This window comes from Haliaeetus albicilla, chromosome 1, assembly GCF_947461875.1.
Source record: "Haliaeetus albicilla chromosome 1, bHalAlb1.1, whole genome shotgun sequence".
NCBI classification, from domain to species: Eukaryota; Metazoa; Chordata; class Aves; order Accipitriformes; family Accipitridae; genus Haliaeetus; species Haliaeetus albicilla.
Genome location: NC_091483.1, coordinates 15,225,056 through 15,248,636, shown reverse-complemented (window position 1 = coordinate 15,248,636; position 23,581 = coordinate 15,225,056). Strand labels below are relative to the sequence as shown.

Genomic DNA, 23,581 nt, shown 5'->3' with positions numbered 1-23,581 from the left:
CAAATTGCCATGTAGGTTAATACATGCATTGTGTGAATTCCTAGTCTGGGAAGACTTTCACCAATGTGCTGTAGTTTCCCCCACTAACAAAAATAAACATTATTAATTTCAATGCCATTTCCCAATTCTTGGGCTAGTCCTTGGCTTCCTTCCCAAACAACTCTGTGAACTCTGAGCTGGGAATGTCTTTCAGTCCCTCTGCCCCTGTCGTTTGTTCCAGCTACTGGATCTTTTTCAGTTCTGGGACATGCTGCATCTCCCCATTTTTCTGCCAGATTAATTTCTTCTGGCTCCAGTGGGCTTAGTGCTTGGAGCAGTGCTGAACACCTGGTCAGAATTGTTACAGTTTCTGGGAAGGTAGATGATGAATTTCCAGACTATATCTGCCTTGGTTTTTGTTTTATTTGTTTTCTCCCTTGTTATTGTTATATAGTCATTGAATTTTTTGGTCTTTCTCTCTGTGCTCTGTTCTTCCGTTCAGGTAACATTTTTAGAAAACTCTCCCTGATCCCATGAATTGGTCACTGAAACCATGAAGCAAGATTCTGCTGTGTTTACAGCATAGCCCAGTTTTGAGGAAACAGTAACCAGTCTTTCTTTTCTCTTGTCTTTACGTGTGCACACATGCACACGGAAGGATGAAGGGCACAGCCAGCATGTTAGTGCAGCGTAGAGAACAGTGAAATATTGAATGTGGCAGGACTTCAGAATCAAACATCTACTCATGCTGTTTGCGTTTACAGCACACGTGGGGTGTGTGCATCGTAGTGGTACTGGAATGTACAGGACAATGTATGGGCATGACTGATAGAAAAGGAGCGCTTGTTTACTGTCATTCATGTAAGAACAATATTATAGTTTTAATAGTAGAACAACAACAGTAGAGTAACTGAAACAACAATATTCTCTTTGTTTTTATTCTTTAGAAAAGAAGTGTTGAAGGATAACATTGATTAAATGTTATCTGTTTTAAGGCATTCTAAATAGTAAGACAGTTTTAAATGTAGACCACAGAACTTTGCAAAATACATAAGTATTTGTAAATGTATTCTAGAGTAGTTCTTTCTCCTTGCAGCCTTTCATCTTGCTCTACACATAGTGATAACTTTGCTGTCTTTCTTTCCTTCTTTTTCTTTCCTTAGTATGTAAAGGAGTTGTTTCTTCTGGCCATCTTAACTTTTTTCTTTGTTGATATAAAAGCATAAATTATTCCTAATGCAGTTCTTCCTTAAACGTTCATTGCACACTGATAGGCTTAGCAGAGATGGGATCACCAGGGGAATGGATGACTCAGGCTTTTACACACTGAGTCAACAGTCACAATGAGTAGATTCATATACTTTTGGCATGTAAGTACAAGCTGTCACTTCATTTCACTGAGTTTTGTTGATGAGTTTTTCCAGAATTAATTCAAGCATAGTGAAGTATTGAAAAATAATGCGACCTATGTATATGGTCTGCTTGGGCGTAGGTTATGATGGAAAGTGCATTGATGTTGTCACCTGCTTTCACTGTGTTACATTTGCAGTTAAGAAAACAGCCATAACATGCCTTTCGTGTTTGTCTTTTCATCAGTTTCTTTTTGAGTAGTCTGTCAATAATGCCCAACAGATGTGTTTAAATATATAACATATAGCTGGTATTTCACTTTCACAGCCGTGTAGTGTTTCACTTTGTCCAAAGAGTGTTGAGAAGACCTAAGATCTTCAGAGATACTGCTAGTACAGTAGTTCAAAGGGCAATAATGCAGTGTGGGGCTGTGGAACTTGCCAGGCTGTGAACAGGGTATAACAAACTTCTGTTCTTCGGCATCAGTTTAAAAGTAGCCCTTATGCTTTGTTAAGCATTTCAGTTGGGCTGTTTTTCAGGGAAGTGATGCACTGTGGCTCAAACTGACAAATTCTGTGTCACACCAAATCTTCAGTTCTCTGCCAGTGACAACCTTATTGAATATCCTCTCTGACTGAAAGGGTAGCTGTGAACAGCAGTAGCCCAATGTCATAATACAGACAAATAACTCTGTCATCAAAGTACATGCAGGTTCCATTTTATTTCATGTATCCTTCTGCATTGGGATCTCCCAAAGAGTTCTGATACTTTATGCTGATCCTCCCCATTGGAGATATGCAGATGATTTATCTTTATGTCAACTCTAGCCAATGAAATTCAAGATCATGTTGCTAAGCTGCCTTTTTACAGGAAAATGAGCTAATGACTGGATTGCCCTACTATCACAGGAATTAATTGTCTCCTATGCTCAGGTATCATCAAGGTGGTGACCACTTAGTGCAGATCTTCTTCCTATTGTTAAAGATTTATCAATAGGATAAAAGCCTGTGCTCTTGGCTGCTAAGAGAATTAGTCACATCTAATTAATGTATTTGAGATATCCCACAAGTAAATCAAACCATTATTTGTGGGGGATTTACCTCCATTCATCACGCACTAGTACTTTTTACAAAAGTTCAGCTGTAGGGTTCCTGCCAGAGTCACTGGTGGGGTTATGGGGGGCTTTATTTTTGTTTTTCCTAAGTTTCTGTCTCTTTCTGTTTTTCCCTTCTGGTATATTCCGCTCATCTTTGGAGGTCCATTGAATTGTGAGCTGGCTAGCCTTCCTTTGTGGTGGGTGTGAAAAACTTGACTATATCTGTCAGTGTTCCAACTCCCTGTAGTGAACATGAGCCCTCTTGCCATTCCTCTGAAACTGTGCTTTACTCTGCTATATGCTAAAAACATGATTATAGAGTGGAACATTTAAGGATTGGGTGGTGGCATAAGATAAGGGTTTGTGGGGGGAAATGGCTGTATCTGGAAATTTCAATGATCTGATACTGCGTCTGTGGTCAGCTTTAGAGAGGATATAGTTCAAATAGGTAGGTGTCTGCCCAATATTTTGTGCTTTACTAACTGCTTTTCAGTAAATCTACTCATATAAATCTTCAGGTCATATCAAGTAGTGCTAACATTTAGAGTCGTTTCAATAACGCGGTGAGCCTTAGTAGCAAGGAATTGCTGGCTTGCTATTTGAGTCTGGCGCTGTTATATCAGCTGTTACATAAAGACTTCATCATGCACAAACTTTATTCTTACCCCACTTTTACCACCAAATTACGATAGAGTAAGTTTGAGACTGTCTACCAAGAGATTTCATTGGCAATTCGGGCTAAGGCAAAAACTTCAAAATATTCTGTGAAGGTTAGATTTAATTGTTTCCTTGTTCCCTTTTAACTGTTACGGAAGAGTGGTAAAAAAGCTTCAGCTAGTTTTCCTTTTATTTCCTCAAGCAGCAGGTCCAAGCCCAAAGAAAAAGAAGTATAAACCAAGCTGCGTTTGCCTTTTGTATGTAGCAGAGCTTTCCTTGCCTTGGCTTCTCATCAGACCAGGTTTGCTTGCTGTGAGGATAATCTGACTCACCTTTTCAAATGTTAAAGGTCAGCTGCACTTGAGGAAGCTCCCAGTTGGCAGTGACTGCTAGAAAATGTCCTCAGCTCTTTCTTGACAATTAGCCTCTCCAAAACCGTAGGCTTTTCTTTTCTTCCCTCAGGCTTCTAAGATCCCAGTGCAGTTTGATGCACTGCAGAAAAGGCTGGGTAGATCCTATCACAGTATTCACTGTTGCATATTCCTTATTGAAGAACATAAGGTGGATGGGATTTGCATTTGAGCCAATGCATGCCCCATTAGTCCACATCCCTTCTGCAGAGCAGCTAATGGTGCATTGTTTCTTTCCTCCTCCTTTTCTTTTTTCTTTGGTGCTTTCATCCTTTTGGTTAGAAGGCATCAGGCGTGTTATTCTAAAGAGTGAACTCAGTCACCTGCATGACTCTGAGCCCAGGATAAAAATGAATTATTAAACAAGAACTGAATTTCTCTATATTAGGTTGAATGAGTTTTAATAATGATGTCATATAGCCAGAATACAATTATTCTTCTCATTTATATGCCAGTCACTGACAAAAGAATTGGTTATTTTGCTGTCTGCTTTTGGGTATGTAGATTTTTACTTGATTATTAATTCTACTAAAAAGTTCATAATGTAGTATCAGACTATATAAACTAATCACTGATAGCATTTAACTGGCTTAGAATGTGTTTAAAATGGTCACGTACTGTGAAAATTGTCAGACAAGAGATGATCAAATTAGGCTGCTACGAGAGATTTCGTGGCAAATTAAATGAGTGCTTATGTAAAATTACCTACCATTGCAGTGTGTGTGTGCATATGCGCACGCACATTCATATACTGGAGCTGATGAGCCTCTGGCAGGGAGGTTTGCAGAAGCTGCAAGTATTTTTAGTGGAAACGAAATCTCAGTTCAGTTCTGCAGCATGTGACTTCCTATTTCTGCAAGTTACTTCCAAGGGACTTCCTGTGTTAAATCGACTTGTCTCTAAAGATTTAATCTGGAGCCGGAGTGTAGTCTGCTTTGTCCTGTGCCTGTGACAGCCTCTTCCCAGAGTTTTCTTTTAAGTATTTTATTTTTATTTTGTACTGTCTCCAGCATGCAAGGATCTAGTGGCTGCTACCCGTGATCGGAAGCTGAATACGTTTATACAAGTCTCGGTGGTACATCCAGCAGAGCACATTTTGACGAGGTATTCAAGCACTGAAATCGTGGAGGTGAGAGTCTCTTATTCAATTAACATGTTGACTAATGAATTGCTCATTTCTTCCTTAGCAAGTGAATGAGAAATAAAACAAGTTAGTGCATAGTCTTAGGTGAGACAAGCACACTCTGGCAGTTAGTAAAGCATACCTTAGAGTGTTCTGTAGTTCTTGGCATTTAACCAGGATAAACAGTTAGAAATGAACTTGGCTTTTCATGAAAGCTCTGTTGTTCCAAGCAGAGGCATAGAGAATACTCTGGTTCTCCAAACGTAGGTCTAGGATGAAACAGGGAATAGTTGCTCTCCTGAAAGGACAAGGCAATGCAAAGTAAAACTAAATTAAGAGTACAGTGAGTTTGTAAAGTATTTTTAAATTACAGAAGAACATAGGTGTATTATATGGTCTGTTATCCTATCTGTTTCTTGTTCTATTTTTTCCACTGGAAAGCTGATGCTTTTGCAATTTGAAAAATATTAGCCTATTTCTATAATTAGGGAAAAGAGTGTGTGTATGAAACATCTGTGACTTTATATGAAATAATTAGTAACTTGCATCACATATTACAGCAAAAGTTGTCTGAGGCTGCTTTGCTAGTCTTTGCCTTGCCCTGTAAGCATCAAGCAAAAATAGTTCACGGAGAAAATTAAGTGTGAGCAGGCAGTGTAGGTGTAACTTTCTTAACTTATGGAGAGACTCATTAAGAAACAGGAAAGTCTTATTGTAAACACATACACGATTTTGCCAAAGACTTGCTTTAACTATTAAATACAATGAGAATATTTCATGAGCTCTTTGTGTGATCAGTTTCAACCAACTACTAATCAAATTGTTATGGTTTCAGCCATCAACCATCCTGAAACTGCTTAATTCAAATACCTCGTATCTGATAAGGATGTTTCATTGCAGACTATCTGGAATGATGTTGTGCAGAACATGGAATATATATATATATATATATATATATGTATATATATATATGTATTTTCTTTTTCATAGAAGTTGATGCATTTCCTAACACAATGTCCCAGATCTGAATAAATCTCTGAATTTGTTGTGTCAAGGCTCTCAGCTTCATAGTCAAGCTTTGGGGGAGGGGGAGGCAGGGGCACAGAAAAGTTATTTTCTTCCAGAGAAATTGCATTTATTATGCAAAATCCTTTATTTAGTAGACAATTTAAGGATACTAGCCTGGTAATCTTTGGAAATTAAGTATAATTAAACATTAAGAAATTACAAACAACCTTTTATATGATTCATTTAATTGTTTGTATATCTGAAGCCATGATATAGTTACTTCTGTGTACAGCTTTTGGATATAATCATAATGTTACAAAGCACAGGAATGTTATCTTACTCCACTACTGCCTCAAGAGGGGTATTAGAATCCCCTCCCCACAAATCAGTATCCCTAATGTAATACAGGGAGTCTCTATAGCATTTCTATAGACATTTTATTGCAACCTAATGAAGATCTCTTTTGTGTGTGTGCGTGTGTGTGTTATATCCTTAGTTCATTTAAATTAATATGAAATTGCAGTACTTTCAGAAAGTATCGTGGAATAAAGAAAGGGATTATTTATTACAGGTTGTATTCCAAATACTGGTACCTGGTGGCTGAGCTGTTTAAAAGCATGTTGCTAGGCTCTGTTTCAGAAGAACTTAGTACCTTTTCCAGTTAAAAAACTTTCCAGAAATTTTTTTGAAATTTTCCTGACAAAGTTTTAAAGTTGTCCAGTTTTCTTACTGATTAGTTAATACTTAGCTGTTCACGTATCTCTGCTGTAGAAAGCTAACTTCTTTTAAAGAGTCCACAGTTTCTGTACATCCATAATGGCATACTACATGTTGCACAGCTGTTACCTTACTGAATGTTTACTCGTGTTACATAGGGTACAAGAGATCCACTGTTTTTGACTGGTGTGACATTCCCACCGGAATACCCCATCTATGAGGAGACTAAAATAAAACTAACAGTCTATGATGTCAAAGATAAATCTCAAGACACGGTAAGTGCTTTGCTTTATTTCTTGCATAAATCTTACCGAGGATTAAGTTTCTCACCACGTTCTTCTTTAGCTCTCTTTAGCAAGTTTGCAAATTGGGGAAACAGGTTTATGTAGAATTGGTTTTGCTCTTCTCTTATACCTAAAATGTACTTTATTTTTTGTTGTTAAATTAGAGTATAGAGAAAGAGATCCATGCACTTAAGATGGACCCTTTGCTATTGTTTAATTAGTTACATGAATCAGCACAGGTATTCCTGGCAAATTAAAGATTACTCTTGTGTGCTTTTTGATAGCAGAGAACATATGGAATAGACTGAGTTAACATCGCTGTGAATAGTTTTTCAGAAATATGTTTCTGATAATATTTTATTTATATGCTCAAACCAGGATGATAATAGAGCCTGTAACCTGATATTTGAGAGGGATAATTATATTTTATTTTAAATTCTTGTGTGGTGATACATGCAGGTCTCCTGTGGCTGCTACTATTATTGATTTGTAAGGGTCCGAGATCATCTGTGTCACTGCTAAAAGTGAATCATTTTGGGTTCTAATGTTGTACGCTTTTGGTTACACTGTCAGCTTTTTACGCTGAGAAACAGTTACTCACTTGAGATGATGTATGGAGGTCAGTGGGACTGTTTGAGTGATTTAACTGCCAAATATAGATGGTGAGTGCCGTTTTATGTGCTCCAGGTGATCTAAGACAGCCTTACAGAGCTAGAAGATATCATAGGACCTATGGGAGATCTGTGTTTTTCTTCTGTGGCAGCTGGAGTCCAGCTGAGAGTTGTCTCTTGGGCATCAAAAATAGTCTTTCACACCTGTATTTAATTAGCTGAATTGCTCTTTATATATCTGTAGTTGGCCCCTGGTATGCTTAAAGACCGTGCAAGCTCATGTCACGACTGTATATGTGTTAATTATCCCTAAGAAGGAAATTAAAGGCATACTTTACAACTTGAAAATGTCTTTGAACTGCTTACATGAGTAAAGTTATATGTTTAGAAGACTTCTGATTTTTTTTTTTCAGGTAGAAAATAGTTGATATGTTTGGTTAAATTTTGGACCTTTGTGAGCAAACAGGTTGGATCTGTCTCCTCACTGTGTCCTTTAACAGGAATGTATTTTAGACATAGAATCTGGATTTCTTTCAGTTTATAGACTAAGGTATTTTTTCTGTTTAAGAATAACTGGGAAAGAGGCATGTACGCACATTTTCACAATGTGTATGTTTTAATTTTTGGTTATGGTTTAGACTACAGGGACTTAAAATGGGATCTGCTGTTTATTCAATAGACTTGCCACCCATGCACAGATACAGGAATTGTGTGAAAGGAATTTGACTTTGTCCTTTCCCTTCCAGTTTTTCTTGTGACTGACAGATGATGGAAAATAATATCCTATCTGTAAGCGAAAAAAGTGGACTTGATTCATAGAGCTGTCCCTGTACTAGTACTCTTCTAGTTGCAGACCTCTGTACTGCCTCTTACACAGGACAAGATGTAGCCTAGAGAATGAATGTAACTTGATAAGTTTTTGCAAAATTTTAAGAACTTTTTATAACTGTTCCTTACAATTGTAGTACAGGACTAGAGTGTCTCCTAGAGAATCCCATTAAGGTAGCTGATAAGTCACAAGAGAATACCTTTCTCTTTTGTCATACCAGTTGTGTAGTTCCTATGTAAAACATTCTAGATCTATAGTTTATAGTACCTTTTTGTAGGGGAAAATGTTAATCCCATCTCTGGTATACATATATGTAGTCTTTTGTAATACTCAGCTGTTTTAAAACTGGATGTAGGTAAGAAAAAGTTAAATAAGCTGTAAGATTTAAATCAATGTAGCCTGCAGCACATGTGAATCACCCCGGGCCACCGAGGTTGCGACTTCATTTGCGGCAGTATTTGGACTTCTGTTTATATCCTAGAGTATCAGCAACGATAGAACAAATGGCTTGATTTTCTTTCCTCTAATTGGAAGCCATCACACTTTTCTATTAATTCAGGTGACTTCTTTGAGTCTGGAGGTGTATATAGATTCATAAAAGTCAGGTTTAAATGAGCTATAGCTTGATACCCTTACCAGCATAGCTGCAGTGGCACAGACTTCAATGCTTGCTTCATTAGCCAAGAAGTGGCATGTGTCCCTTTGGCAGTAAGCCTCTTCCAAGTGCTGTGGCTTCACAGTTCTGATTATCCAGGCTACAACAAAGCTGCCTTTCTTTTTCCTCAAAAACTGCCGCAACAGGTAGCCCTACCATTCCTCCAAGCAGACAGGTAATCCACTTGGGGGTGGAGGGGAATCCAAGGCTGTTAGGTATGCTCTGCTCTTCTAGGCTGTGCTTCCAGGCCACTCACCAGCTCATACAAGTGAGCTTTTGTGGCAGAATAAACCCTGGTCCTGACTGCAAAATATTTTGCAGAAATTGGGCAAAAAGCAACAGTAATAAGAATTCGTACACCATCAGGGCTATACTACTCCTAGTTGCTTCAGTTAACCAATTCAGAGTAGCTAATATCTCGTCACAAATATATACTTATTCTTTTCTCATTTCTCTTGTAATTAAAATGAAACTAAAGGAAGTGAATTCTGTGCATTAATTAAACTCAGCAGGATTTTACTGCTACAAATAGAAGACTGTAGAGAAGGTGGGGAAAGGGCAGTGGGTACATCACAGGGTAAAGTATTTTCTTGGTTTTTGCCTAAACCTGCCTCTGTTGATACAAGATAATTAGGTCTCATTTTCAAACCCAATGGATTTTTACTGTAATACAAAAATAATTAAATACTGCTTTGTTTGTGCACATAGGTCATAATGCTAAAGTGAAAGGGGATGCTCACCAGTGAGAGACAACCAGAATTTTTTTTGGCACTGCTGACATGCTACTTGTGCTGCTCTTTTTAAAAAGATTTAAAAATAACCTTGCAATGCTTGCATTCCTGTACCAGAAAGCAGATAGTTAACTTCACTCTTGCCTGTCATTTAACTTACATTATATAAGAAGTGCAGTTTAATTATATTAAAGTGCTGTGCAGCTGGTATCACATTCACTGTGCTTGACACACTGAATGTTCTAACTGCACTTTTCACTTTTTATACATCTCTCTCTGATGTTGATTATAATTATATCTTGGCTGTGTCAGGCTTTCTGTAATTGAGGCTTTTTAATATAATGAAACACTTTTTTTGGTGGGTTTTTTTTTTGTTTTGGCTAGTCTTCCTAAGTTAGGGTGATTGGTTACTGTAATTTTTCATGTAAATAGAAACTTCTAATAAAGACTATGCTATTCCTACTTTACTTTGATATATTTGGAATAAAGAAGTTAATAGAGTGTGTTTATGAAATATAATTTAAATATATCCAGTGAAGCCATGCATGCAAAGCAGTGGGTAATGCCATATTCTGAAAAACATATAGTGAAATCTGTTTCTACATCGCAAAGATTTTCTTCCCATATTGCCATGAGCAAATTTATATTTCACTGGCTTGAGCTGCACTGTCTTTAAGATTTTAGATAGTTGGGTTTTGTTGTAATGGTGGGGCTGCACCTGTTCTTTAAGTCATTGTCCAGGACCATCAGAATTAGTGGTTCTTTTGCTGTTAAAATATTACCTCTGAACTCCTTTTGCACAGGTGAGCTATTCTTATCTTATAAGCATGCAGGTTTGCCCGGTTTGGTCTAGCAAGTTCTAAAGCTGAAGCTGGATTCATTCTCTTTGAAAATACTGCTTAGCACAAGTCAGGTACCACTGCCACGTGACAGACCCGCAGAAAATATAAAATAGATGAATTTGTGTTACACTAAGAGGCCAGAATACCTAGTGACTAAGCTGGGAGGCAGCAGTCTTTCTGTGTTCTGTGTTTAGAATATATGTACTTGTGTCCTGCAGCAAGTGTTCTGAACTTCATTGTGTAGAGCAATGTGGCTATATTTTTAGGCAAGTACCCTAATATTCAGCTATGGTGAGGCTTTTGTTTGCTTGTTTCCCAAGACTGGTTCTTCTCTTGCTGCATCTACATGTGACTTGTGTTCGTTTAATGCAGTTACACTTACAGCTTAAAGTCTTACTACACCAACTTTTCTGTCTGTAAAGTGGGTTTGAAAATGTTTGCACCTTGTATGATGGGATTGTGTTTATTTTAATCTGGCAAGATCTTGAGGTAAACACTATTGTAGTGTTCTGGTATGACACGCAATGAGTCAGGCTGCCTCCTTTAGATCCACACACGGAGAAGTGCTGGAAGCAGAGGACCCTGAGCAACTCCCTGTGTCTGGTGACAGCTTTATCTGGTCTCTGCATCCACCCTTTCATGGATTCCCCTGATTTGTAGAAGGAGAAGGAAACCAGGAAGCTTGAGAAGAAGCTTCAAAAGCAGAGACTTCATATACTAGCTAGGGCTAGAGATTTAACAGATGTTTTTGCTGTTTATCTTAGACCAGCAGGTAGATATAATCTCCTTTGGATGGATGTAACTACTGGAATTCACATGTGATATTGAAGATATAAACAGCCACTCTAATGCGATCTCTTGAGAGAAAAGAGAACCTGGACATATATAAGGCAGTTGAAATATTACACATTCTACAGTCTAGTCTTGCATTGGTTACGTCCCAATTTTTCTCTGAAATACTGAGAATAAGATTAGGTAAATTAGATAATTTTAAGAGTAGTAGGGATAGAAGTCCAGTTTTTGATATGGGAACAAGCATTATAGTGACAGTTTTGGATGGTTTAGGCTTCAAATTACGTATCTTTTAACTGTTGAGGTTTGTATCGCCTATTAAACTTGCTCACACTGAATGAAAATTTGCAAAATGTTTTCCTTTGTGTGTTTCTTGATATTGCAAGTATCCGTGTTAAAACTGCATTATACTGGGGTAAGTGAGAAATAAAGACTGTCATGAAAGAGGCATTTTGAGTTCAGTTGTGAAGCCAAATCTGAAGTGACAGCGTTCTGCATTCCCTTGTGGGCATCGATCTGTATCACAAAACCACCATGCAATTTAGTGTTGTTTGCCATCTCTGCTGAAGAGGCCCATGGCTTGAATAGCAGGAATGCTGCAGAGCAGTATGTGAAATGTATTAGCAGAGATAAATGTGAAAGCTTGCACATCACCTATTTGCACTCTGCCTGTACCAGAGTGCTTAGTCCTTCACTCTTGTGAACACTAAAACTGCTGAAGCTGTTTGTTTTTTTTTCTTTAAAACTTGAAGCAGAGTTGGAAGTACTCTACTGTGTTTAAAGAAAGAGCACTTCAAATTCTTCCTTTTCTCAGTTCTGTTCACTGTCATCTCTGCAGGATTTGTAGAGAAATATTGCCGTAAATTAGAAACTCTTATTATCTCATGCTTCTTAATAGAGCAGTATGGTACAGTACAGCGGTCCTACCCACAGAAATACTTGCAACAAAGCTTTAGATATTCATGTTTCTTTTCAAAATCATGTAAATTTTTTTTCACAACTATATACTTGATGCTAGATTTAGTTTTCCTTTTGCATCAAACTATATATTCTTACTAAATGCCATTATTAAAGATATTGTGGGGAGGAATGGTTTTTATTCTTCTGGGCATGTGCATGTGGAATCCACCTAAAGCGTTATTGTCAGTCTTTCTCAGTATTTTTAAAAGTCTGGATACATAAAGGGAAATTCAAACTGCTGACTTTCATTTGGGTTTATATTGAAATAAAATCTTTCTTTGAAGTGGCTGAGGGTATAATAAGGTTTCATATATCTTAGTGTATCAGTAAGAGAATTGGGGATAAGTGTCAAGGCCAAGAAAGTTACAGGTATAGACTTAAAGTCCATTTGTAGCCTTACTGCTCTTTGCGCCTAGCCCTTGAAAATTCAATGGGAGGATTTGCTTTGCAAAAATCTTTCTCTCTTTCAAAGCATCCTACTTTTCTTCTTAGCTTTCCTCCTACCCCCCACCCCCTTTTTTTTTTTTCCTAATTGAGGCAAACTCCTCCCCATTGCTGTATCTTCAGGGAAAGTTGTAGTCGACTGTTCATTAATTTTCCATTTTCTTTTCCTTTTCTACCTACTCTGTCAATCAAATGCTACTGCTGCCTCACATCAGGCAAAGGTTTGCTCTAAGACCTGACTTTTTGGAAAACTGTTGTAAAACTACATAGTGATGAGACCAATTGTGTTCTGTAAAATGTAAAGGGTTGCCTTGGAAATTGCTTAGAAATAAGGGAACCAAATAGTAAATGTTAACATTTTCCTGTAGATTTTATATTAACCAGCTAAGGGTTTCAGTAACATAGGCACGATTGTTCCAATCTCTGTAGCACTGTCCAAAAAGCTCGCAGATTTATCATTCTTCCCTGAGTACTTTGTATATGCATGTTCATAGATATCCTTCATTGCTCCGTCCCTCACTAGACCAGCACTGAGCACACCAGAATAGTCAAACAAATCCAAGGTGCCCTATCATTTTTAATGACGACTTTTAGGACTCAAGGGGCACGTGCCTAGTTCAGAAGGCTGGGATGTTTTCCTCTGGAATATGCACGCTGCAGTGAATAGAGGAAGAAGGGCATGGCACAATGCTTGATTGCTTTAGTCAGTGTGGAGCAACCTAGCTGTGAAAACATGGTCTCAGGTTGAAGAATATGCTTCTGTCCTTTCAAAGGGTTGATCTGCTTTCTCTCCCAGTGCCTTTGACCCAGGCATCCGCTGGAGAAGGCACTGGAGGAACAGCTCCTCAGGAGGGGTGGCTGGTGCTCCCGGCAGGCTGGGTGCTGCAGCCCTCACAGGCAGCCCAGGCACTGCAAGCATGAAGCATTTCCTTGTACTAAATGCAGCAACATGGGAATACTCCAATGACTCAAAGGATAGGATTTGGCTGTTCTCGTATGTGATTTTCCTTTTTTGTCAGGTGAATGATCAGTTAGTCCCATCGCACCAGCACAAACTCTTAAAATGTACAAAAGGGGAACTGACGTTCAAGAAAATAGTGATGTGTTTGCCTTTAGCTGTAGCTACTTAAGTTGATTATACACACAACAGTTGACATGTTTATCTATGGTTGATGGGTAGTTTATAAAGGAGAAACACTTCCTGCAGGTGAAAAAAAAGCTGAAGACTTAAGAAAATGTTTTTTCCAGTATGAAACTGGAAAAAACCCTGTTTTTGCCTATTGAACTCAGTTTCTTTACCTGGAAAATAATCCCCCAAATGGATGCCTCTCTTGTTGATGTAGAAGTACTTCTAACTTTAAGTGGATACATGGAACTCCTTGAAAAATGACAGCTGTGAACTTGTGTTTACTTTTTCATGTTTTCGTGTGCTATTGTCAAATAAGGCTTTAGAATGTTCTTTCTATTACAAGTAATTATACTGCAGGAAAAAGATGTTCATGCCTCCTTCTTTACTTGCAGCCAAAATTGTACATTGATAGAAATGAATTACCTCTAGAAACTGTATTAAATATTGAAAAAAAAGAAAAATAAATGTTGATAGTGTAGCTTCTGCTTCTTAATCCTCACTAAGGAATTTCCATTTTTTTCAAAGCCCAGTTCAGTACCAATTCAGTGACTTCCTGAAATGATTTTGAATTTTTTTTATAATATTTTTTATCTTAATTTTTTAGCATCTTGAAAATCAAACATATTTCGTCTTATATTCTCAACCATCTCCCTTCATAGAAAGACACTTACGAATATTGATGTGAAATACAAAGTACAGTGTATTTAAAATCGAGTCCTTCAGTGCCAAAATACTTCTTCATAATATGTAATATATTTAGATGCCATGAGAATTGAAAGGATAAAAAGAAATGTATATGGAACAGTGGTAAGTCTGCTCTTGCTTTTGTGTTGTGTAAGCAGGCACTCAAAACCAGTTTGGAAACAGATTTTTCTTCTAAAGTTTTGGGGTGTGTATTCTGGGAAATTGAATTTGTTCTGTTTTCAATCTATTAGAACAGATTTTTCTCCCTCTACCATGTGTCTCATAAAAGTGTTCTTTACAGTCATGGATGTGCTTGTACCAGTAAATGTTTGCATTTGAAATTTTGTACTTATGAAGCTGAGCAAATAATTCTATTTAAAAATCAAGTAAGAATTGTATGCAGTGGATGTAACGTGAGAATTTATCTTCTTGAGCAAGTTTTTGTTAGAAGATCATAGTAAATTGCTCTCAAAGTAAACTAGTTAAATGTTTTGTATTATGCTGTATTTTAAATATTTGATGAATAAACATGAAAGGCTTGTGTAATCATTTAAGAATTCCAATGACATTAGAAATGCATGTATCATTGAATTTTACAGTAATCAAAGCCTCTTTATGTAATCACTATGCAGTATATTACAGAAACAAATTCCCATGTGGCTGAAATTCTCCATGCTTAGCTTTCTTCATGCCAGAAATGAGGATTCTGTTTTGATCTGTTCTTTGTTTTGTCCTGTTCACCATGGATTGTATGATCATAAAGGGAGGGAAAAATACCTGCTTTCTAACATGCAGTTTTTTAAGAAACTGTTTGCAGCTTGCTAAGTGATGGCTGGAAAGCCAGGAGAACGAAGGACAAATATAGTCTGTAGCATGGTTGAAATTTAGTTTAAAATTTACTGCTGTAAAAATCTCAACAGCACAAATGTGAATGAACATTATGAACATCAACGACTGAACTCAAGGTTTCAGTGTGCAGGGCAGTTACTATGTTGAACAGACTATCAGCTGTTTTGTAGCATTATAGCACTTTGTGGTAAATGAGGGAGATTTCCTTTCACTGAGGAGTAAACTGACTTCCGTCACCTTGATTTTATTACTTATTGATGAGGTTGTGGATCATTACCAAGGAGTAACTGGCACAGTGACATTAAGTATGATTATATTTAGTCTTTTTGGTAGGTTGTTTTTTTTTTCAGCATTCTGGGGTGTTGAGAATTCGGTGGATTTTTTCTTTCCCTGGAGTTCTTTTCATCACAGTCATGGTATTTTTAAAGCAAGAATAGTTGAAGATTTTTATAGTACCATGCAGCTGTTGATGTTTATTCTTGCAGTCTTATCCTTAAATCCTTTGTCATATATGCAGTCTCGCTAATGTGAAATGGAAAAGCTGCAAGTCACAATTATCCGAACCACTTTAATAAGATTTCATTTTTTTTTCTTTTCTTTTTTTTTTTTTTTCCCCTGCAATTCAGAGTAGGAAACTCTATGGCTTCCTATTTTATTTGTAGTTCTTTCTCCTGGTTTTGTTTTTCTTCCCCAGCTTTCTCTGCAGGCTTCAGCATATTTAAGTAAGGCATGGCATTTAAAACATGACCACTGTAATGGTTCATAGAGCTATCAAGGTAACTTAGTTCAGAGCAAAACCAAAAATACCAATTAGCAAAGACTGTTCTGTCAGTTTTGACTGTAAAACTTACACCTGAGCCATCTTCAAGTGAAATTGAGAGGAGTCTCACTGGAGAGAAATTAGACAAATGCATTTTGTCTACAAGTTGATAAGCAGGCATGTTGTCGTGCACACCAGGGAGTAGTATGTTTGCACCAATTCTAGTGTATGTATTCTTGTGAGACAAGATGAAATTTTTTGGAGAATTTGTGTATTATATTGGTCTGTCTTGATATGTACAATTATTTCTGGTGGAGGCTGAAGTCTTCTTACTTTGTGTGTCTCACTGTTACATATGGTTGTCTACATCACTCAGGTTTTTGGTTCTATGGTAAGACTGTGGACATTTGTCACTGTATTGTTGTTAGGCGATAGAAAGAAAATCACTGGATCTCTGTAGAGTAGAAGTAAGAGTGGGGTGTACTACGATATCTCTCTTGGATCTATTAGCACAAAATTATGCAGATGTTACTGTCTAGCAATTTTATATCTGTACTACTTCCACCAAAATATGGAGCAGGACCAGAGGCAGCATTGGATTGCAGCTCCTCAGTTTTATGTTCCCTGCTTTCCCCTTCTGAAGTTTCACTGGGAGCGTCAGAAGTGGTCAAGAGTACTAAACTTTTTTCTGAATGCCTTGAGAGGTAAAAATTAATTGCTTCGATTGCAACAGCATTTTGTACCATGAGCAGCTGTATGGATCTGTTTTGTCTTAAAATGCAGATCCACAAGTTTGGGTTGGGAGAAGACCATTTCTCTGTTGAGATTACTTCAGACAATTGTCTGCTTCCTGACAGAAAATCTGTGTCGTGGGACAAATGGGATTTATTTGCTGTAGAAGGCAGCAGTCAGTATGTTTTTGAGATGCTTGGAAGGCTTGGATTTTGACACACAGCTGCCTTAGTGAAATCGAGCATGGAGGTCCTTGATTTGTTATAGCTATAGATTCTCACTGCTGCTGTTCCTGGGGAATAACTTGGCAGCTTTTCAAAAAGAAGTAATTGCAAGGCTCTTGCTCAAGAAATTATCTCTGAATGTGGAAGCTCTGGACAGTTACTGCCCAATTATAGCTACCCTGTTCTGAAATAACATCACCCCTGGGACAAGGAAGTTTCTGAATAATTAACTGTGCCCAAATGGCTTTCAGGCTTGGGTATGACAGAAGAAAGACTGTCCTTGCAGTATAAATTAAAGTATAGGTACATTTACCCTGTTCCACTGAGAGGCTTCCTGAAAGACTTTTTCTGTGTATGTGCAATACTGTGTGAGACTTGTGTCCAGAGTTTCATTGTCCATTAAGACAACCTTGGCCTTATCAGTTAGCAATCCTCCTGGTGGATAAATCTGTCTTGATTTAGAATTAGCCCTAGTACGGAGTATTTTGTAGTAGTAAAGTGGTGGATTCCTTTTCCCTGCTCCTTTCTTAGTGTGTTCCTCAGGTAGTAGGTCACTGGCCTCGAGAACAGACTCCTGTAGGAACGACCAGAGGGCTTAAAGTTTTCGTGTCTATTTTTAGATATGTGAAACATCATAATCAGCAGTACATTCAGTACAAAGACAAAAAGCCTGTTGACTCCAGTTACATTAAGCTCCACAGCATTTTTAGCATCTGTCTTAAATATTGTCCCCCAAACCCCACAAGCTATGTATTGAAGGAGTTAGAGAAACAGTAACAAGAAGTGAAGGGGACATCATCTAGTTTGAAAAAGCGAACTATTACTTGTCTTGGTTTTGGTTTGTTTCCCCCGTACTCCTGCCAGTTCACTTTTTTCCAGATCTGCAGTTTAGTTTTCCGTTAGGTGTGCAGCCTGTTTTGTATGCCTGAGACAGACCATGCTGTTTTCTTAAGTGTTTCTGAAACTCTTAGATGGAACTGTTTCTCAAGTTCCCTGAATTTTTTTTTCACCTTTAGTTAGACATACTGGACATATCCATTGAAATGCTATTGAATATGAGTAATCTGTCCTTTACACAGGAAAAACTGGAAATTCAGGTTATTTACACAAAGCAGTTCATACCTCTCATGATCTGAACACTTAGCTAAAATCATGTAAGACATTCTGCATTGTCAATCTCCTTTTTAAAAGAAATTGTCATGAAATTTGTATTTACTATATTTGCATCTGTGATACAATCGTAGTGAAACTTATGATGCTGTGTAGGTTAGACAACGCTTTTGATTAGGTTATAATTGTTGATGTGTTTGAATTATTACAAATGTAAGGAGCAATAAATTCTTTGCTTCTTTAGCAAGTGGCTGTCATTTATAGCAGTTTATTGAGATGCTGTAAGTTAACCTGCACAGCATTACACTTCACATTTGATTAAAATGGAAGTGGTTGGTTCTGACTTTGGGAGTTCAGCACTGTAGATCCTGGCTGTTTAAGACCAGGTGTTTTGTATCCTGACTCCTTGGCACTTTCCACAACTGAGGTTGCACTGTCTGAAATCAGATGCAATAGATACTTTATATAGCAATGGCAACTAGTTTAATATGGGTCTAGGGATTGGGAAAAAGTTCTAGCTTTGAAACAAATTGCATAGCTTTATTAGAGATAAAAACCAAAGCTTTATTTTATAAAGAAAAGCAAACAGGTATTATCAAATGGTTTTAACATTTATTATGAATTCTAGTTGAGAGACGATAAAAGTAAGCATATGTGGTTTGGGAGTGTGTAGATGTTTTTCTCTACCATTTTTGCCACCAAGTGACCAAAGGACAAGAATTTGCCCTGGAAATAAGTAAACTTTATTTTGAAAATGAGCTTCAGAGGCAACCTCTGGACTGTGGAGCAGATATGCTTTGCAGTAACATCCTGTAGTCCTTCTGCACTGATATCCAGCCCTGGAAACCTGGGAGAAGAGATATGAGTGTCTGACCAACATCCCAACACAAAGTGCATACTGGGAGGCAGGTGCTAGGAAGAGTCTCAGGGTCTCAGTTTTAGGTGTGTCCTGGAGGACCAATCTAATACTGCGTAGCAAGGTAGTTCCATGTCTTGGTGTCAGCTGGGATAGAGTTAACTGTCTTCCTAGTAGCTGGTACAGTGCTATGTTTTGAGTTCAGTATGAGAAGAATGTTGATAACACTGATGTTTTCTGTTGTTGCTCAGTAGTGTTTAGACTAAAGTCAAGGATTTTTCAGCTTCTCATGCCCAGCCAGGGCACCTGACCCAAACTGGCCAACAGTGTATTCCATACCATGGGACGTCCCATCTAGTTTAGGAACTGGGAAGGGGGGGGCGGGGAATCGCCGCTCGGGGACTGGCTGGGTGTCGGTCGGCGGGTGGTGAGCAATTGCCCTGCGCATCATTTGTGCATTCCAATCCTTTTATTACTACTGTTGTCATTTTATTGGTGTTATCATTATTAGTTTCTTCTTTTCTGTTATATTAAACCGTTCTTATCTCAACCCACGAGTTTTACTTCTTTTCCCAATTTTCTCCCCCATCCCACTGGATGGGGGGGAGTGAGTGAGCGGCTGCGTGGTGCTTAGTTGCTGGCTGGGGTTAAACCATGACATCCCATCATTGTTATCTCAGATGACACACCACGCTGAGGTCATTTGTTTTGGGCACGTGATGGGTGGGAGACGGGAAGTAGCTGGCCAAGCAAAAAGATTAGTAGGGATGTGACAGGAAGAAAGTGTCGGGGAGGAGGGAAACTCATATGCAGAGACAGAAAGATTGAAGTAGAAAGTATGGCCAAACTTTGGTATGTTAAGAGCTTAAATAGACCACCCCTTTCTATCTCAGGTTTGCATGCAGTTAGAGCTGGATTTGTTTGTTTGCGTACAAATAGAGCTGGATCTCTGAAGTGGGCTTTAACTCCTAATTCCGTTGATATTAGCTGTTGGAAAGAGTAATGACTCATGTAAGGCCATGGAACGAGTTATTGGAGAAATAACCATCAATATTGTGGAGCCTCAAGATGGAACAGTTTGTAGTCCAAAATACAAAATCAGCTAAAATGTGAATAATACAACGACTAAGAAGTTGTGTGATAGAAGTACAAAGCTCAGGTAAAATGAAGGAGACCGTGTTTCCGTACAATTGCTTTGCTAACCCAGAGTTCGTGTAATTACACTGTATACCTGCACACTCTTGTCTTCTGTGCCTAAGGCTTTCAGGTTAAGTGGTGGTGTTAGTGTAATTTGCTTCTACAGTCACTAATATAGTAACATTGAATATAATAAATTGTAATGGGTTTTTTGTGTGTGAGTATGAAAGTTGGGGGAGCCGAAACAAATTCAGTTTCAGCCTCTATAAACATGGAACTTAAAGCATGAGTAGCTAAAACAACTGTAAGTAAAGTGTTTGGTTTATTTTCCATGAAAAATGCAACCAATATATATTGGTATTACTAGAAAGCACAATATGATGAGTTATGCAAGTGTATTTCTTACTAGCTTTTAAAAAAAAAATCATATTCAGAAAATATTGAATTGTGTGTACTTTGCTTAGCTGCACCAAAACTGTAATTTCAAGTAACTTTATTTCATTTTATTTGTGGTTTCTCATTTATGTGATTTATTCATGGCTCATTTGGATTTAGTCGTTCAAACTATGAGAGAAAGCCTGTAATACTTTATTAAAACCACTTAGTTTTTCAATGAAATATTTAAATTGCCTTTTTCAGAGAGGAAAACATTTTAATTACGATTGAATTGATGTAATAATACTACATTATTATTAGCACTTATTTTAAGCAGATAAACACTTTCTCTCAAATTAGCCTATGCTGATGCTATAAGACCATTCACCTGTAACAATACCTCACCTTCCTGAAGTATATAGTGGTTTTGGGGGGACATTTGATTTTTCTCAAATTTTTAAAGTTAATTTATTTGCTTGTCTTCCATGAAATTAAACCTGTTTTAAAAGGTGATATTAGACAAAGCAGCCTTTACGTGTTTGAAAAAAAGACCCAAGAATGTTCACCTTGTATGTTTGATTTCTCTTGAAGTGGTTTTGTCTTGGTTTGGTTTTGTTGGGGGGATGCTTTTAGGGGGAAAGGGACTGTTTCTAGTAAGATCCTTGGCCTGATGGTACTTTAAACTTGCCAGGTCTCGCTGTCTGGGCGAGTCAAAATTTCCACGTGGCATAATTTCGGGAGCTTGGCCTGGCAGGGTGTCTGAGGGTGGGGTGCTGCTTGCAACCTGGAGTATAGGTTAGTATCTGAGCAATAATAGTGTTTGTAAAGAGAAGGTTGAAATTCTGAAAGGTGCATGTGTTTACATGAAGTTTTCTGAATTTATTTTTAGAAGAGGGCTTAAGTTGTTCATTTTTAATCTCTTCCTCCTTCTTCCAGTTTTCAGATCACTGAGAAGATCTCATTTAAGTGGTTTATTTTATAAGCTGGGTGAAATGATTGGAGTTTGTCCCCCATGGTCAGCAGTATGTGCTGTTTAGTGCTCTGACTTTTTTCAGTATGTTGTTTGTAGAGTCAATAGTAACAAAATCCTAAGGAAAATGAAAACAGTCTTTATTGAAATTCTGAATAGCACTGAAGGTCTACTACATGTTAATAGAACAGTTCCTATGTGTACAGAAGGAACTTGTACACATGTATTTACAGTCACGCAGTCTTTTAGAAAAGGTGCTACTTTTCGAGGCATAGTTTCTTCAGGATGTTTAAAGAAAAAAGCTGAAATGTAGGCTACTATATCATGTATCTTTATTTACTTACTTATTTGTTAGTGCTTTTTTCTATTTCTAAATCTATATGGTCCTTGTAACCACTAATTAAGTTAACTGTCTTTCCTCCACCTTTCCATTTTTAGAGAAGAAAATTGAGGTAGGGCTTTTGTTGTTACGTCTGGTTAGCTTCATATGCCGAGTTGGAATTCTACCAGTTTTGTTAATCAATCCTTTTCTCTAATGTCTGTATCTGAAAGTGGACGTGGTGCGTGAGTGCAGTATCTCTCTGGTGGTAATGGTTCAAACACAGAGTTGTTTGCAGCATGTACTGAGTGCTCCCACTTGTCTCTTGTGGGGTTCTGTGAAAGTGTTACCGTGTTCAGAATATTTTGATGATGATTATTAACTTGCAGCAATTTATTGAATGGAAAAAATTTGTACAGGGAAGGACAGTGACTGCCCTGTTAGTCTGCAGAAATGTACATGCATATTTTCCTATTTTTTAAATAAAAACCTCATGGCAGCAGGTAATTTTGGTTGTTCTTATGACACTGTATCTTGTGTGTAGTGCCATTGCAAAGTTTTGCCAAGAGGGCAGTCTCTGTGCGTGCCTCTTGATGGCAAGCTTTCTGTACACATTTTTGCGTAAATCCTTATATATAATATGTAGGCTGGAAGAGAATGAAATGTCTCTGGAGTAAGCTGGAGGATGCTGAACCTGTGATCTGCATGGCCCTTCAGCTCCTGCCCACACTGCTTCTAACAGTGAAGCTCTAACTCAGGCTTAAAGTGGAAGTGCTACATAAAAATTACTCAGTGCGGGGGGTGTCTGGAGAAAAGGCCATAGTGCTTTTCTCTTCATGCTTGATCTGTTTGGACAGCTTCGGAGCTTGTACAAGCCTGTCTGTAGTATGGGTTAGTGTGCTTACTCTATGGAAAGCAGGTGAGTCCATTAGAATTGCTGTTGAAGAGACCTAGCCACATCTGTACACATATCAGTAAATCAGATTCATGTGCAGTGCTTGTTATTATTAGGAAAACTCTCAGAAGTATTTTGCGAACTGCGACATTGTCTTTGGTATGCTGTCGGACCTCCAGCAGAAGGTGCGTCCGCATGACAGTATTGCGCCAGGGAAACGAACCCTCTTGCCACGTGTGAATGTAGTTTCTGTATATAGAGAGAGGGGTATGATTAAAATTAAGTTAAATGTATTCACCTCTTGAGTTAACAACTGTTTGACTAAGAGGTGGCAACACTCTGCATTGCTTGAAGATAAAAGCTGAAGTCATACCTTACTGAAGGTACTGGGAGGCTTTTGACAGGGAGGTACAGCTGTTTGAATCAAGAACGTGGCCAGAACACAGGGAACTGGACTTCTCTTTTGGGAGTAAATCCTCACGATGAGCAAGGATTTATTGAAGTAAAATGCTTCCAGAATGAGCAATGACTTTCTCTTTAACTGAATTCTCCTGGCAGTCTTAAAGATAACAGTAATTGCAGTAGCTTTTATGACGGAAGATGACATTTGCAGTATGTTAGTACAAGTTGCATTCCCTCCTTCCTTGGAGCTGTTAATATTTTTATAGGGTTTGAATTGAACTCTGGATGTAATTTAAGTCTGAAAATTTCTTCTTAACGAAAAATTTCTGTACTGTTAGGTGTATGTGAAAATTTGCCTAATTATGTCTCTAGAAATAATATTTGAATCCAGTATTTTCAGAAATAACAGGATACTTAATCAGCAGTCTGTCCTTATTTGGAACTGAAAGGGAATTTGTTGAAAAAAGCAAAGAGAAAAAGAGGGATGGATGCCTCACTGATCTTCATGGAAATTGTTGAATTCCTTATGAACTTTTGATATACTCATGTTGTTTGCTGTTGGAGTTCCTATCTTTCAGTTTCAGAAACTTGGAGAGTTACCTCAATAGTGAATCAAACCTGATTTGCCATGGCCTCCCCAGCACCTTCTGG

General features: G+C 37.9%; 1 protein-coding gene across 9 annotated transcripts in view; it reads left to right on the top strand.

The window, feature by feature from the left end:
* Positions 1-23,581, top strand: part of INPP4B (inositol polyphosphate-4-phosphatase type II B) — a 339,117-nt gene that overhangs the window by 153,671 nt on the left and 161,865 nt on the right. For all 9 annotated transcript variants that reach the window (XM_069779819.1, XM_069779787.1, XM_069779811.1 and 6 more), the window contains 2 exons: positions 4,503-4,621; positions 6,499-6,615. In XM_069779819.1, coding sequence (XP_069635920.1) covers positions 4,503-4,621; positions 6,499-6,615 — 236 coding nt within the window. The remainder of the gene's footprint in view (positions 1-4,502; positions 4,622-6,498; positions 6,616-23,581) is intronic.